The sequence below is a fragment of the Fringilla coelebs genome, assembly GCF_963513975.1.
Source record: "Fringilla coelebs genome assembly, chromosome: 4".
Classification (NCBI taxonomy): domain Eukaryota; kingdom Metazoa; phylum Chordata; class Aves; order Passeriformes; family Fringillidae; genus Fringilla; species Fringilla coelebs.
This window is the reverse complement of record NC_140032.1, coordinates 59,049,391-59,062,642: the sequence shown is the minus strand read 5'-3', so window position 1 is coordinate 59,062,642 and position 13,252 is coordinate 59,049,391. Positions and strand designations below refer to the sequence as shown.

General features: G+C 38.7%; 1 protein-coding gene across 3 annotated transcripts in view; it reads left to right on the top strand.

The window, feature by feature from the left end:
- The window catches only part of LRBA (LPS responsive beige-like anchor protein), a 363,835-nt gene extending 352,804 nt beyond the window's left edge, over window positions 1-11,031 (top strand). For all 3 annotated transcript variants that reach the window (XM_084204142.1, XM_084204143.1, XM_084204141.1), the window contains 4 exons: window positions 705-806; window positions 1,970-2,184; window positions 7,459-7,610; window positions 9,559-11,031. In XM_084204142.1, coding sequence (XP_084060268.1) covers window positions 705-806; window positions 1,970-2,184; window positions 7,459-7,610; window positions 9,559-9,649 — 560 coding nt within the window. In that variant the 3' untranslated portion in view covers window positions 9,650-11,031. The remainder of the gene's footprint in view (window positions 1-704; window positions 807-1,969; window positions 2,185-7,458; window positions 7,611-9,558) is intronic.
- Window positions 11,032-13,252: the final 2,221 nt, after the last annotated feature.

The following is a 13,252-nucleotide window of genomic DNA, read 5'->3' as shown; positions in this document are numbered from 1 at the left end:
TTTATAGCATTTGCTTGCCCTTTCTCTGCCTTGACCTGGAGAATAATTTTTTCCTTTAAATGTGCTAGTTGTACAATTCTTGTTTTTTTATTGTATGCATATGTGTTTGATTATAAAGAGAAGTACAGGAAACAATACAGTTCCTGTAGCAGGGAAATGTCTAATAGGAGCATTAATGTTGGGTTTGAGTGGGGCTTCTTTGCAAATTCATCAGAAATTCATACTGCCTGTGGTCCAACTCCACATCTTGCAAAGAGCTAGACTTCAAGCTGAGGTTTCAGCACTGTTATTAGGTTGAAATAAAATCAGTCACTGGAAGTTTTCCTTCATCTTTGGGCACTTCAGGTGTCTTCTCTTAATAGCTACTTGCATTTACTAATACCTATTGTAGGAAAGGGTGGTAAGTGACTTAAATCTCTCCTTCCAGAAAATATAAATGAAAGGGAGAGAGAGAGGAAGGGGAAACCAACTTTGGTTGGTTTTACTGCACACCTGACTTTCAGTAAATATGCAGGCAGAATGCTGCTGCTGTACACTACACAGGTAGGAGTACAACACTCCTGTATGCAAACAGGAACATTGAAGTGATTTGTAAGCAACATGAACTCAAAGAGCAAGGAAACAGAAGGTGCTTCAGTGATGGAAAGAAGTGATTTTGGGAATAGATTGTAACCAAGATTGCTTTTATTGTTTTTTCACTGAAGGTGATTTTGCAACTCCTCGAGCTGTTCTGACAGGACATGACTATGAGATCACCTGTGCTGCCATTTGTGCTGAGCTTGGTCTGGTAATAAGTGGTTCAAAAGGTAAGGTAGCTCTTATAATTTCTTTCTGATGCCAAGAGGAATATAGTCTCAGGTGGCAGAATTTATAAATTTTATGGTGGTTTTATTTCTAACCTATTTTTTAGTTGCTGTGGAATATGAAACCTCTTTTTAAACATGTTGAAACTGAGCATTGTTCAGACATTTATAAGAGGCAATCACATCAGTTTCCCTCCTGATTGCTATTTCTGTTTGTTTATCCAGTGTGTAATTGCATATAGCATAGTTTGATACAGCCTTTGAGGGCCAGGATGGTGAAGAGTGGCTGTAATGGATAACTTCTCAAAAAGGGGAAGCAAAAATTAGTTTTGAGAGAAAGAGAATGTACTGCACTGTTTGATGAAGGGTGTGTATAAACTACTGGTAATTTTGTTGAGGCTCTTTCAGCTTGGCTGCAGAACCTCTATGCTCCATTTGTATTCTCAAAGACTTGCTTTTAGTGGGCAAATTATAAAGAGTGATGTTGATTCTGTGGATATTCTATATCATTTTCTTATTTGCTTAATTGTCCACAATTATTTTTTAACTGTAAATTTCTTGGAATTAGTGTCTTTCTACTTTAGTGTTTCTAAAATAACTACTCAGAGACACTTCTTCAGAGTTGGGTGTACTCATGGTCTGTACCTGTGTGCATTTCTGCATTATGCATGTGAACTCATGTGGCTTATGTGCAAAGCAGGTATTTTTTCAGAATATGTTGAAAAAGCAAATATTGAGTGGGTTGTGTATGGCTCATAATATGAAAACATACACTTGTAGAATAACTACATATGTAAATTCATTACTCTTACTCTGTGTGTCTGTGTTTTGATAATCTCCTTTCAAGGTTCAGCATGTTTAATTATTCAAAATTAAATAATCTCAAAATTAACTCTCAAAATTAACTACTAGCTCTTTTAAAAGAAAATCCATAGAAGGCAATCTAGGTGCTTATACCTTAATGCAAAGTTTTCAAGGGATAAGCTGTTTATCTTAGTGTCTGGCACCCTTAAAGTCATAGGTAATTCACCTAAACATGGCAACAACCATTACAAAGTAATATAATAGTGATTATTTAAGTAGAAGTCATGACTTACTATTTGAAAAATGATGTCTTTAATTGAGCATATAAATCAATAACCTGAGAACCTTTTCTGTCTCACTAGAAGGACCATGTCTCATACATTCTATGAATGGAGATCTACTGAGGACATTAGAAGGTCCTGAAAAATTACAAGGTCCTGAAAGCTGCCTGAGACCAAAACTTATTCAAGCTTCCAGAGAAGGCCACTGTGTCATATATTATGAAAATGGCCTCTTCTGTGTGTTCAGTGTGAATGGGAGACTTCAGGCCACTATGGAAACAGATGACAAGATAAGGGTGAGTGTCCTCAAGTGTGTGCTACCTGCCAGCTGCGTGGGGAAAAGCTGTCTATTTTGTAGAGACTCTTTCTATAGCCAGACCATGAATATGTGGTACCAGACCACAGCCTAGCAGTACTCGGAAAAAATTTAAGGGGTTCATCTACTCTTAATAACATTAGGAAGTGCATTTTACAGTTTTAGCTGTAAAATAACTCTGTTCATAAAGTAAGGAATACTGTGTAGGCATTTCCTTGAGCTGGAGAATACAAATATTACTAATTGCTGACCAGGAGAGGCTGTGCTGCATCTTTGCTTTTCAGTCTGAAGGCAGAAGGTCCGTGACATGCTATTTTGGATGTCAGTTTTCCCTTTCTTTTGGCATCTCTGACTGCATTCCTGCATCCTGGTTCAGCCAGCATGTGTTGTGCTGAGCTCCAGGAAGTTTATAGGGATATGTCTGTACTTCAGCTCTTCTACCCCTTTGGCATTTGTGAAGTGGGCAGCAGAGTTCCACATCTTTAGCTGCAGGAGACCTGGAGCAAGTCCAAAACTATGCAGCAGGCATTTTAAGCCTATGGCTTCATAAAAATTATTTTATAATACAAAATGAAGGCCTCTTGACAGTTCCTGTGTAATAGTACCTATGAAACAGAGGAGAAGCTGCCAGCTGTACTGCAGTACCACACCTCCAAGCTGATTTTCGTAATCTGATGGAAAATCTCAGGAACTCAGCTGCTGGGATTTCCAATGTTCTCCTGAATGGAAAACTGTAAAAAGTTTTTCCTTTATTTGGATGACATATGTCAGGAAGAAAATCCCTCTCTGCCATCATGTTTGTTTTACAGAATTATTGGTATTCTTTCAGCTGTTGTGCAAAGTTGTGAGCACTTCTTTCCATGCTAAAGATAGAAGAATGTGTCAATGTATTCTAAAGAGTTTTGATCTTCCTTATTTGCACTTTATAGTTTGTATGGAACTGCTTCTTTAGCCCTGAAGTTTCTGGTACAGTTCAGTATATTCCACTTACAACATTTTAAAACTCCTATAATGTACTATGCTCTGCTAATGCAGTATCCCTATGTCATCCATTCGGAATATCAGCTATGCTGGTTGTGGAATATACAGAAATAACTCTGTGTAGGTCTCTTTTCCATAGTGAGAGTGCAGTCTAGTGGGATTAGGGGTCATTTGACTTCTGTGTTTTGTGGCAGCCACAGGTGCAGGTTTGAGGCTAGGGAAGTGAAGTATAAATGTAAATATTTCTGTTCCCAGACATTTTTTCCAAATTAATGTAGATTTTTGCATCAATTCTCTGAAATTGTACCTTTGGCCGTCCTTGTACAAATACTTCTGAGATTTTCAGCCTACCCTTCGTCCCAGAGTTCTTTCCATAAAGCAAGACCATATCACAGTGTTTTCTCTTTTTACATTAATAATGTTGATAATCTGTCACTTTCAGTTGTGATTATGTTGTCAGCTAGGCCAGCAAATCTGTAAAATATCTAGAAATCCCTTGTCGGCTAAAACAATTTCTGTAGTGTTTCAGTCAGTACCCACAGCTTTAGGAATGTTGCTGGAAGCAATTGAAGTTCTGCTCTCTGTGGGCCAGAATTATGTTTGTAGAGGGGTTTGGGGTTTATTTTGTTTTGTTTTGTTTTCTTTCCGTCCCAGTGGTCCAAGCTGAGCTTTACGCTTAAACAACCTACAGCATCTCTGCCAGTGCTTCTGCACTACATCATCGCTGAAGGAGAGTGGCAACTGCATGATTAAAGTGGGGCATTTAAAATGAATAGCACCTACCCATGGGCTCTCCTCACTGGCTTTTGCTTGGGGAGGATAGAAAAGGGAAGGAAAAAGGTCATAAGTGTGGAATTTGTAATATAACAGCTTCGGTTTTCCTGTGTCATTATGGGCCAGCATTTCAGGACTTTATTGGTAAAACTAGCAGTTTTCAATAGTGACGTTGGGATAAACATTCTCATTTTCTTTCTTGTATTTTTGTGCTAGAAAACTGACATAAAAAATTCAGAACCTCTAGGGAAATTCAGGGTCTAATCAATGCCTTCCACCTGTTTTTGTTTTAAATACTGTATCGCTCAGTGAAGCTTAGGCATATCACAGTACATCTACCATGTAGTGTTTAGATATCTTAATGAATACCTCTAACTCTAAATAGTCTGCTTGTTCTGAGAGGTAAAGTTATTTTATCCTAAACAAAGACTGTATGCTGTTTCACCCAGAGGAACCAATTTATTTTCCTTTCCTGAGTCTGTTTTGAAATGTGGAAGTACCCACAAGACTCCTGCTGCTGTAAGCCAGGGCTGTCACAGTGTCAGCTCTGCCTTTTTACAAAGCACTGCCTTTCAAAAACCTGAAACGTTAAAAGGGATTTGCGCAAAGTTTTGAGACTTTCCAGGGAAATACAAGTCAGAAATGCAGCTTTTAGAACATATCTGAAATTGTGCACATTGGGGATTATTTGAGAGTCTGAAGCTCATGTTGTGAGAAAGATTAGTTGCAGGGTTGTTTCAGTTTCATACCTAGCAGAATTGCAGATAAACTACACTGGGGAAAAGCAGAACAGTAAAATTGATTCATGTCACCCTCTATACCAGCTGAAGTACTTGGGAGTAAAAGCCTCCTTTCGTTTGTTAAATCTTGAAGGGCGTATCATGAAACTGAAATGTTGACAGGGTCACCTTTTTCTTCCATTCATTCCTTCTTCATCCCTTCATTCATTCCTTCATCCCTTCATATATATGTAGGCAAGTGACTAAGAAATTTATTTATAAACAATGAAAATTAAATAACTCAACATCTTGTCTTCATGACAAGCCAATGACTTAGTAAAATTGCATAGGTATTAGTAAGGGTTCAAAGCCTGTACTTTATTTAATCAAAAGATCACAAAACCTACTGCATGTTGCAGGTAGTGGAAGAGTTAAAGATTAATGGCTTTAATTTGCCTTTTAATATAGCATTTCTTCAGTAAAAGCCTCAAGTATAAAATTCAAGTGAACCATGACCATAAGGTTAATGGATTTTCATCAGCTGAATTTTATAAGTGTAGCAAATAATTATTTGTCACGGTCTTCACTGCAATTTGGGAATACCCTTAGGAGGCTGCTATTGTTACAGAGAAGAAAACTACCCCATATTGATTTTTGCTTCTAATGAATAATCTCTTTAATACTTTTGTGGTTAGTTAGATCTTATGATCATCCACTCATTACATGCTAGTTCTAGATAATTTTCAGTCTTACCAGTTTGTTTTCTGCCCCTTTCTTACTCTACTCTTCTAAGACAGTCTATAAATAAGAGTTTTCAGTTTGTGCCTGTGCTTTCAAGGTGTTTAGCACACTTCCGATAGCAACAATCACAGAAGCAATTAATGGTTGGAACATTTATTTTTGGGGGGGAGAGGAAGAAGCTTCAACTCAGAATACTCAATTCTAATCTTTGCTAGTGTTCAGTTTTCCATACTTAGCTGTGGTTGGAAAAACTCTACATGTTCTGCTTTATTGTGTCTAAATTTACATGTATGTCTTGTCATCTTAGTTCAAAACACGGCTGGAATAGTTTATCATCTTTTCTTTTTTGCTCAGTGTTAAATTTTGTTTAGAGTATGTGTTTGTGTTTCAGTTACACTCCTTTTAAAGTTATTGTGTGAAATAAAATTCCAGCAATATGATCCATTCTGACTCCTTGGGAGTTGTTGCAGTAAACACTCTAAATTTATAACATAATATAGGAGCTCTATCTTAATCTAAGTGTCACACATCGTATAATTCTTACAGGATGTATTTGGCATCTCAGTAATAGAGTGCAGCAATACAAAAAATACAGATGTGCAATATGTCTGACTTCAGTTAGTGCTGCTCACAAAGCAGTATCTTACACCCACTGTGCATTTTGGTTTGTAGGCTCGTCAATAGTCTGTATAAATACTTCAGTGTTGCATGAACATAACGTCTTTGTGTTTTAGTTTCTCTGATTTTTTGTGGTGCGTGTGCTGTAAATTCTCTGTGTTAAGAAAAGTCCCAAACTTCTTTCCCCTGAGGTATGTGAAAAGTTTTGCATATTTGCAAAACTTTAAAAGCACAGACTGCAAGTGCCAAAATAATTACAGATTTCAGTAGAGAGATGTTTGCAAAATCCTGTCTTCAGTTCTTTCTACTGTTTCCTAAGTTTAAATCTCTGAGCTGGAATTTTGCTTGTAGGCTATTATTTTGAGGCAATGTCCTTGCCTTGACAATGTTTTAGTGAAAAAGAATCAATTTGTTTGTAGAGAGTGTGTTTATGGAATTTATAAGCCACTACTGTGAACATCCTCCATTTTACATCATTCTCTTGAGGAGTTGGGCCAGCTGAAATTTATCACTGAACTGAAGTTCAGTTCTCTTAAGACCCATTTTGGCTTATTTACACTAGGAAAATCTTTCTTTTAAGAAAGATTTCTCCTGATTCCTTTCCATTTAATATCTGATAGTATCATCTGGTATAGTCTTCAGGTAAAGAAGGAAAATTATTTTTCTGGGTATTCAGTATGTATCTTGATTTTTTTTCCCAATAGCACACAAGAAATACTAAAATAGATTGAAGATTTCTGTTTGAAGAAGTCTTGACTCTGAAAACCAATGATATCCCATCTTTCTTCATGATCTGGTTCCCAAAAAAAGATTTCAAATTCAGATTTGCCATCAGCCCTCATGATGCATACAAAACAGGGTATATGCTATTGAATTTTTCAGAGGCGGTTTCAGGATGGATGATAAAATGAAACACTGTCTCTGTTAAGAGAGGTGGATCATTATTTTATTAATCCAGTGCAGGAATCTAAAAGTGCTGGTCTAAATTAATTTTAGTAATTCGTATAACAGTTCAGTTCCTGTTAACATTCAGCTTCTGCTAGGCTGGTATTAAAGACCCTTGGGGGAATGTCAGGTGCTATATTTTAATGCCAGTGCTGCTGCATCTTGTAAATCTAGGTAATTAGAAGAGTAAATTTCTTAGCTGACCTCATATTGGATCTTTGGGACATGGAATAAATCACTGGTCAGGTGAGACTTAACTGGTGACATCTAATGTATTGGAGATTGTGCATAAGGGCATTAATTCTCTTGCTGGGTAAAACAACATAACAATAATGTTGCTTCCCAAAAGCTCGTGTTGATATCAGAGTCTCCCTGGACATTCAGCTATCAATATGAAACCTTTTATTGGAAGGAAGAGTGGGGAAGTAAGAGCCGCACACATTGATCTGACAAATCTCCCTGTGCTTTGCCCCCAGGCCATTCAGCTGAGTCGGGATGGACAGTATCTGCTCACAGGGGGAGACAACGGGGTTGTCATGGTCTGGCAGGTGTGGGACCTCAAACGACTCTTCGCTTACCCAGGGTGTGACGCTGGAATCCGATCCATGGCCCTGTCCTATGACCAAAGGTGAGACCAAGTCTGGTCTGGACAAGAGTATTGGGGAATACATATTTACAATTTAATTGCATTTTTGTTGTTGTTCTCATTGTGATTTTCTGTGGGTCACAGATCTGGTGATTATCTTGAGAATTCTGGGCTGGCAAAAGGTTTTTTTTTTAACATGTTATATTTAGGGCAGATAATCTTTTTCAGGATTTCACCTCTTTGGGGAGTGAAGAGAGATCCAAGAAATCTTTCTTTGGCAGACTTTCAGGATAGGCTGAGTTATTGGTTTGCACCAATGTACAGTGTGGGTCACATGGGGGTGGAAGGTTACATGTGTTCTTTCATCTCTCTTCTTTCACTTACAAGATGAATCACATTCCTAATTCCAGACTTTCCTGTTAAAAATAGAACAGTTGGAATAGGTGCACAAGGAGATTCCCTCCACACAACCATATATTTGCCAAAGCAAAGTGTCATTCTCAGTTCTAGAACAGTTATTTTATCTACATACAGCATGACCCTTTTTGAACAATCCTCCTGCTGAAAGTGACCAGTTAAAATTTTTACTGCAGTTTCACGTTGCACTTTCCAATGCAGCTGTACTTGACAATACTCCAGTGCTTTTATCACAAAAATATTGTTTGTTTATAAGATGGATGATTCCCATTTCATCTGTACACCTTTAGCTTTCAGGCTAGGATTTTATTTGCTGTGATGTATTTACTAAATGGTGTTTTTGTGTACTTTTCAAGCAGATTTGTCTCCTAAATCCCTTATGGATGTCTACATTACGCAGTAAAGCATGTTGCTGAGGCTCTTAGCCTTCCACTTACTGAAATCCATGCTGAATGTTTTTAAAATTTTTATCTGTGTTTCTAAAGCTTACACGAAATGAACTTAAAAAATCCAAACAGTAAAACCTGTGAACTTCAATGAAACACTGAATATCTTCTTGAGAAGCGTAATTAGAGAATATTGGCATTTTGGATAAAGTGGTTTTCCATTAAAAAGAAGCCCTTGCTGTTGAATGTATTTCAAAAACTGTTGAATTTTAGACCTTGTAAATTTTGCATTTAGAGAATCTTTAATTAATGACATGTTAATGAACTAAAATTTAATGTGGACATAGAGAAATGTATCCATGGCCTCAAGTTAAGAACCTATGCACTGTGGGTTGGAAGACAAGGAAGAGATTTACTCAGAGTATTTTACTGAGTAATTACTGATTAATTACAGGTAATTACTCAGAGTTATTTAAAAGACATTTTAATGTAATAGAAAAATGATTAAAATTGTACTGTTGAAATGAAATAGGTGATCCTACCAAAATGCAATGTTTTGATGATCTCATACTTAATCTTTGTTTGGAAGAAAAGATTTGCAGCCTTTTACTCTGATTTTTTTAATTCTAAGGCTTTATTCCCCCAAAATGCCAGGATTTTATACATCCTTATAGTTCTGATTTTTGCAATACTTTAATGAGACTGTAGAAACAATGATCCAGAGACTGATTGTGTACTGTGTCAGGGTCATGGCTTTTCAAACACATCTAAATGATCTCCAGTAGCAGGCCAAGGGTAAGGAATTCAGAAAGAAAGAGTGTCTCAGTGGGAAAGCCCAGGGATTGCTTTCAGGAGCTTCCAAAACAATCAAAGACTTCAGTTTTAGTATTTCCAGCTAAAGGCTTGTGCCCACACCCAATCCTTTCATGTAGATATGCTTAAGTTGGGGGAGTTGAATGAACATTCCTCCTGGCCATCCATTGCTGCTACACGAGAGCTTCATACCCTCTCCAACACCCCCCAAAAACCAGCCAGAAGTAATCCTGGGGAATCCCAAGGGGCCTTGCAGGACAGGAATGCTGGTGAGCAGTTCTGTGGTCCAGCTGTCAGGCATAGCTTTAGGCTGACCACACAGACTGTTGAGGGTGCTTTGTGTGTTTGCTGACCGGTGAATCTGCTTCCCTCAGGTGTATAATGACTGGAATGGCGTCCGGGAGCATCGTGGTTTTTTACAATGATTTCAATCGTTGGCACCACGAGTACCAAACCAGGTACTGACCTTCCCAGAGGCCGGGACAAGCACTGACAGGAGCAGCTGTGGCCAGGAGGGAGCTGCACACAGCCCTGCCTCCCTCGGGGTCGAGCCACCACACGGCTCCTTATGAATTCTATTCTATTACATCTCTTCTATTACATCTGAATGTAACTTAAATTTGCTGGAAGAAGCAACCTATTTTTTAAAGTTAATTGCTATTTTTGTAGACCTCGCTTGACTTTTTTGGGGGAAGGGCAAAGAAGCAGAAAACCAGCTGCTGGGTTCTGTAGTTAAAAAAAATCTATATTTTTAGTCACAATGAGAAGTCTATTTTGATCCCTGTATGTAAACAAAACCTAAAGTAAACATGGTTAAAACTCACATTCTAGCTATATTATGAAGAAACCAATGTTCCATCTGAAGCTTTATCTTTAACCTTGAGGAGAATATGATTTTGACATAATGGAAATTAATTATGGTATTGGGGGAATTTTAATCTGTGCTATCTGTACCACACTTTGTCTGTCTCGTACTTTTCCAAATGATTGTACTACATCAGCACTGAAGTTTTTGGGAATCAAGGGGTAATATTTAAATTATGGTTAATGTAATTTTAAACTTTGCAAATCATTTCCATTAATGTTACTCTTCAAGCATGTTTCTAGGCCTAGACAATTAGTTCTTTTTTAGTTGTATGTTTAGTGCAGTTACGAGAGAAATCAGGAGCGGAGTTTGTGTTACATCAAGTGTGAATCCTTTTTAGTTTCTACCTGGCATCTCCTTCAAAGCACACCAAAATGTGGATTGTTCCTCCAAATCAGAAAGGCTCGTTTTGAAGGCTTCAAACCAGAAGCCCACAGAGGCAGGTGTTTTTTAGCAGGGGCAAGTTCCAAAGCACATTTCTGCTGGCTGACTGTGAAAGCAGGGAGGCAGCAGGAGCTTGCTGGTGCACAGCCTCTATACAGCAGCAGAAGCACAAGATTTGCAGGCCACTTTTTCTTTCTTTTTTGTCAGAATGTGCCCCTGCAATACTGTAGCACATGTCAAACTTTTCTACCCATAGCAACAATGTCTTTCGTATTTTGCTACCACCAAATCCAGTCAGATCCTGCCTAGTCATATTAAATTACCTCTTTCTTTTAGGAAATGAAAAAAAATTTATACTAAGGAACAATAGGTTATTTTGGTGTTGCACAAATCTACTTTTCTACAAGATTGCTGTGCAGAACTCTGTGAAAATATTTGTGAAAAGAACTGTTTTTGTTTTGTAAGTCTGTATTGCATAAAATCTTCTTTGTATGTTGTGATCTCTGAGTTGAAATTTACATTCCATATCTGTATTGATACATACATTTCTCTAGCTGCCTACTAGAGCAGTTCTTGGTTTTTCTAAGCATTTAGCTACTCTCTCTTTCAGTAAAGATTTGGAATGAGAAAATTCAGTTTGAGTGAATAAATGAAATAAAATTACATTTGTAATTGAGACCTTCAGTGGAGTACTGAGTTCTTGTGATTCAGGATACGTTCCTAACAGAGGAAAGGGGTGCTGTGGCTGATATATTTAATGTACTTTTGGTGTACATGAAATGGTGTTTTCTGTGCTTTCTGCATTTTCATACCAAGGTGGTTGTGGTGTATCAGTAGTTACATTTTCGTGTTTTGTATAGCACAAGGATGGTGGGATTAAGCAAAGGCTGTAGTGGGTCGTGTCTGTGGGAAGTGCCTGGTGTACTGAGCTCTGTGTACTGAACATTTGTTATGCAGAACTTGTATCTCACATTTCCTGAAGTTCAACAACATTCACAGCCTTGTATCAGCAGAGTTTGAGGGGAAATTGGAATGGTCTTGAAGTTCAATTTGTCTCAAGCCAGGGGTGGTTTTTCCTAGACTGGGTGGACGGAAAACAAAAAAGAAAAAGGTGTATTTTGCCAAATGGAAATCCTGACGGTCTTCTCTTTATGGGGAAACACTTCAGTATTGATAGAAATAATAGCTCCTGATCTTGGAACCAAAATATTTCATGGGGAGTTGATTTGGTAGGAAATGGATCAGGAAATGCTTTCCCAAACTGGAAGCACAGCTGTACCTGCGTGTGCTGTCCTGAGTTGCACCTAACCCTCCTTGGAAGCAGCAGCCACTGCAGTGTGGTGTTTTGCCTTTGGAGAGCTGCAGCCTTTCTGTGGGAAAGGACATCTTCACCTTCTCCTCTGTGAGCAGGCCTGCGAAGACACCTCTGCTCTGGACTTCTCTGGTGAGCAGGACATCCCCTCCTTCCACAGGTGAGCCCAAATACCTTGGACACCCCCCTGGGGCCCAGGCATGCACCTAGGCTTTCAGCTTTGCCTGAAGCAGTCCCGCCTCATGCTGTTTGTGATGAGATGGAAAACAGGGTTCAATTTCCAGCTCAGGTACTCAGGTACTGGTTACTCTCTTCAGGGCAGCACCTGTGTCACATGGATCAGCTGAAAGCTGTCAGCAGGTGCCAGGCATTAACCTGCAGCTGGGCCTCATTTGGCTGGTATTGGCAGAATTTTCCTCAGGAGAGGGACAGACCTCTCTCCTCCAGTGTGTTTATGCAGAGGGAGTATTTGTGCAGAACATTATTTATGTGACAGTCTGGCCTTTCTTTTGCCCTGGTGAGTTCAAACAGAGCTGCTGCCAGCTGTGGTTCTGGGAAGTGCTCTGCAGCAGTGCTGATTGGTTGGGTTGTGCAGTACTTGGCAAATGTAGCTTGAAATCCCTCGTATTTTCTATCAGTAAATTGCTGGTAGAAATGCTGTAGGATCTGGCAAGAGAAGATGGGGTGGTCAGAGCGGGGGTTTCTCTGAAGGAAGTTTGTGTTGTGGTGCTTCTGCAGGCAGAGGTAAATGAATGCTCACTTGAGAATACTTCTGCAGTTCTTGGCTGTGGTGTGCTGTCTACACCTGAAGGTCAGCTGTCTATGTGTCTGTTATTGTTTCTTGCCCTGACATCCTCTTGGTAGTCCCTCACTTCTCTGCAGCACTTTGTTCCTGTTAAACATCCCAAAGAGCTGATCTGGTACCAAGGTAATGGGAAGTGAATTCTATTGCATCTTTAGTCAGGACATGATTGTTGTTAGTTATATTGAATAAAATGGCCTAGGTAAGGTGACTATCTAGATTGTAGTTTTTCCACTTTATTTCCTAAATTTCATATTCATAGAGATTTCGGTGTGCCTGTGGTATGGCATACTTCTCTTTTCTTTCTCCCAGAAGTAATTGAAGGGGAATAACTGATCGCTATATTGTTTTTGAGAAACTGGGTTTATCCTCGTTAAATAGAACCAGAGATAGGCCAGATAGGTCTCACTGCTCTAGACCAGTGAGACCTCTCCCACACAGGATTAGGATGTTTGTGTAACACTTGAAATGAGTCGCTTGCATGGATTTACCGTATGATGCATCATTACATGAAATCCACAATAGTTTACTTTTATGCAGAACCAACCTAAGATCTTCAGTGAACAAATGCAGTTAATGATGCATCACAATTTAAAGCTGCTCTTTAAAAGCTCTGGACAAAAAAAAGGTAAGAAATGGTTTTAGATTTTGCTTATATGTACTGAAATTCAACTATGTTTAACCTAAAGCTCCTTAATTCAAAAA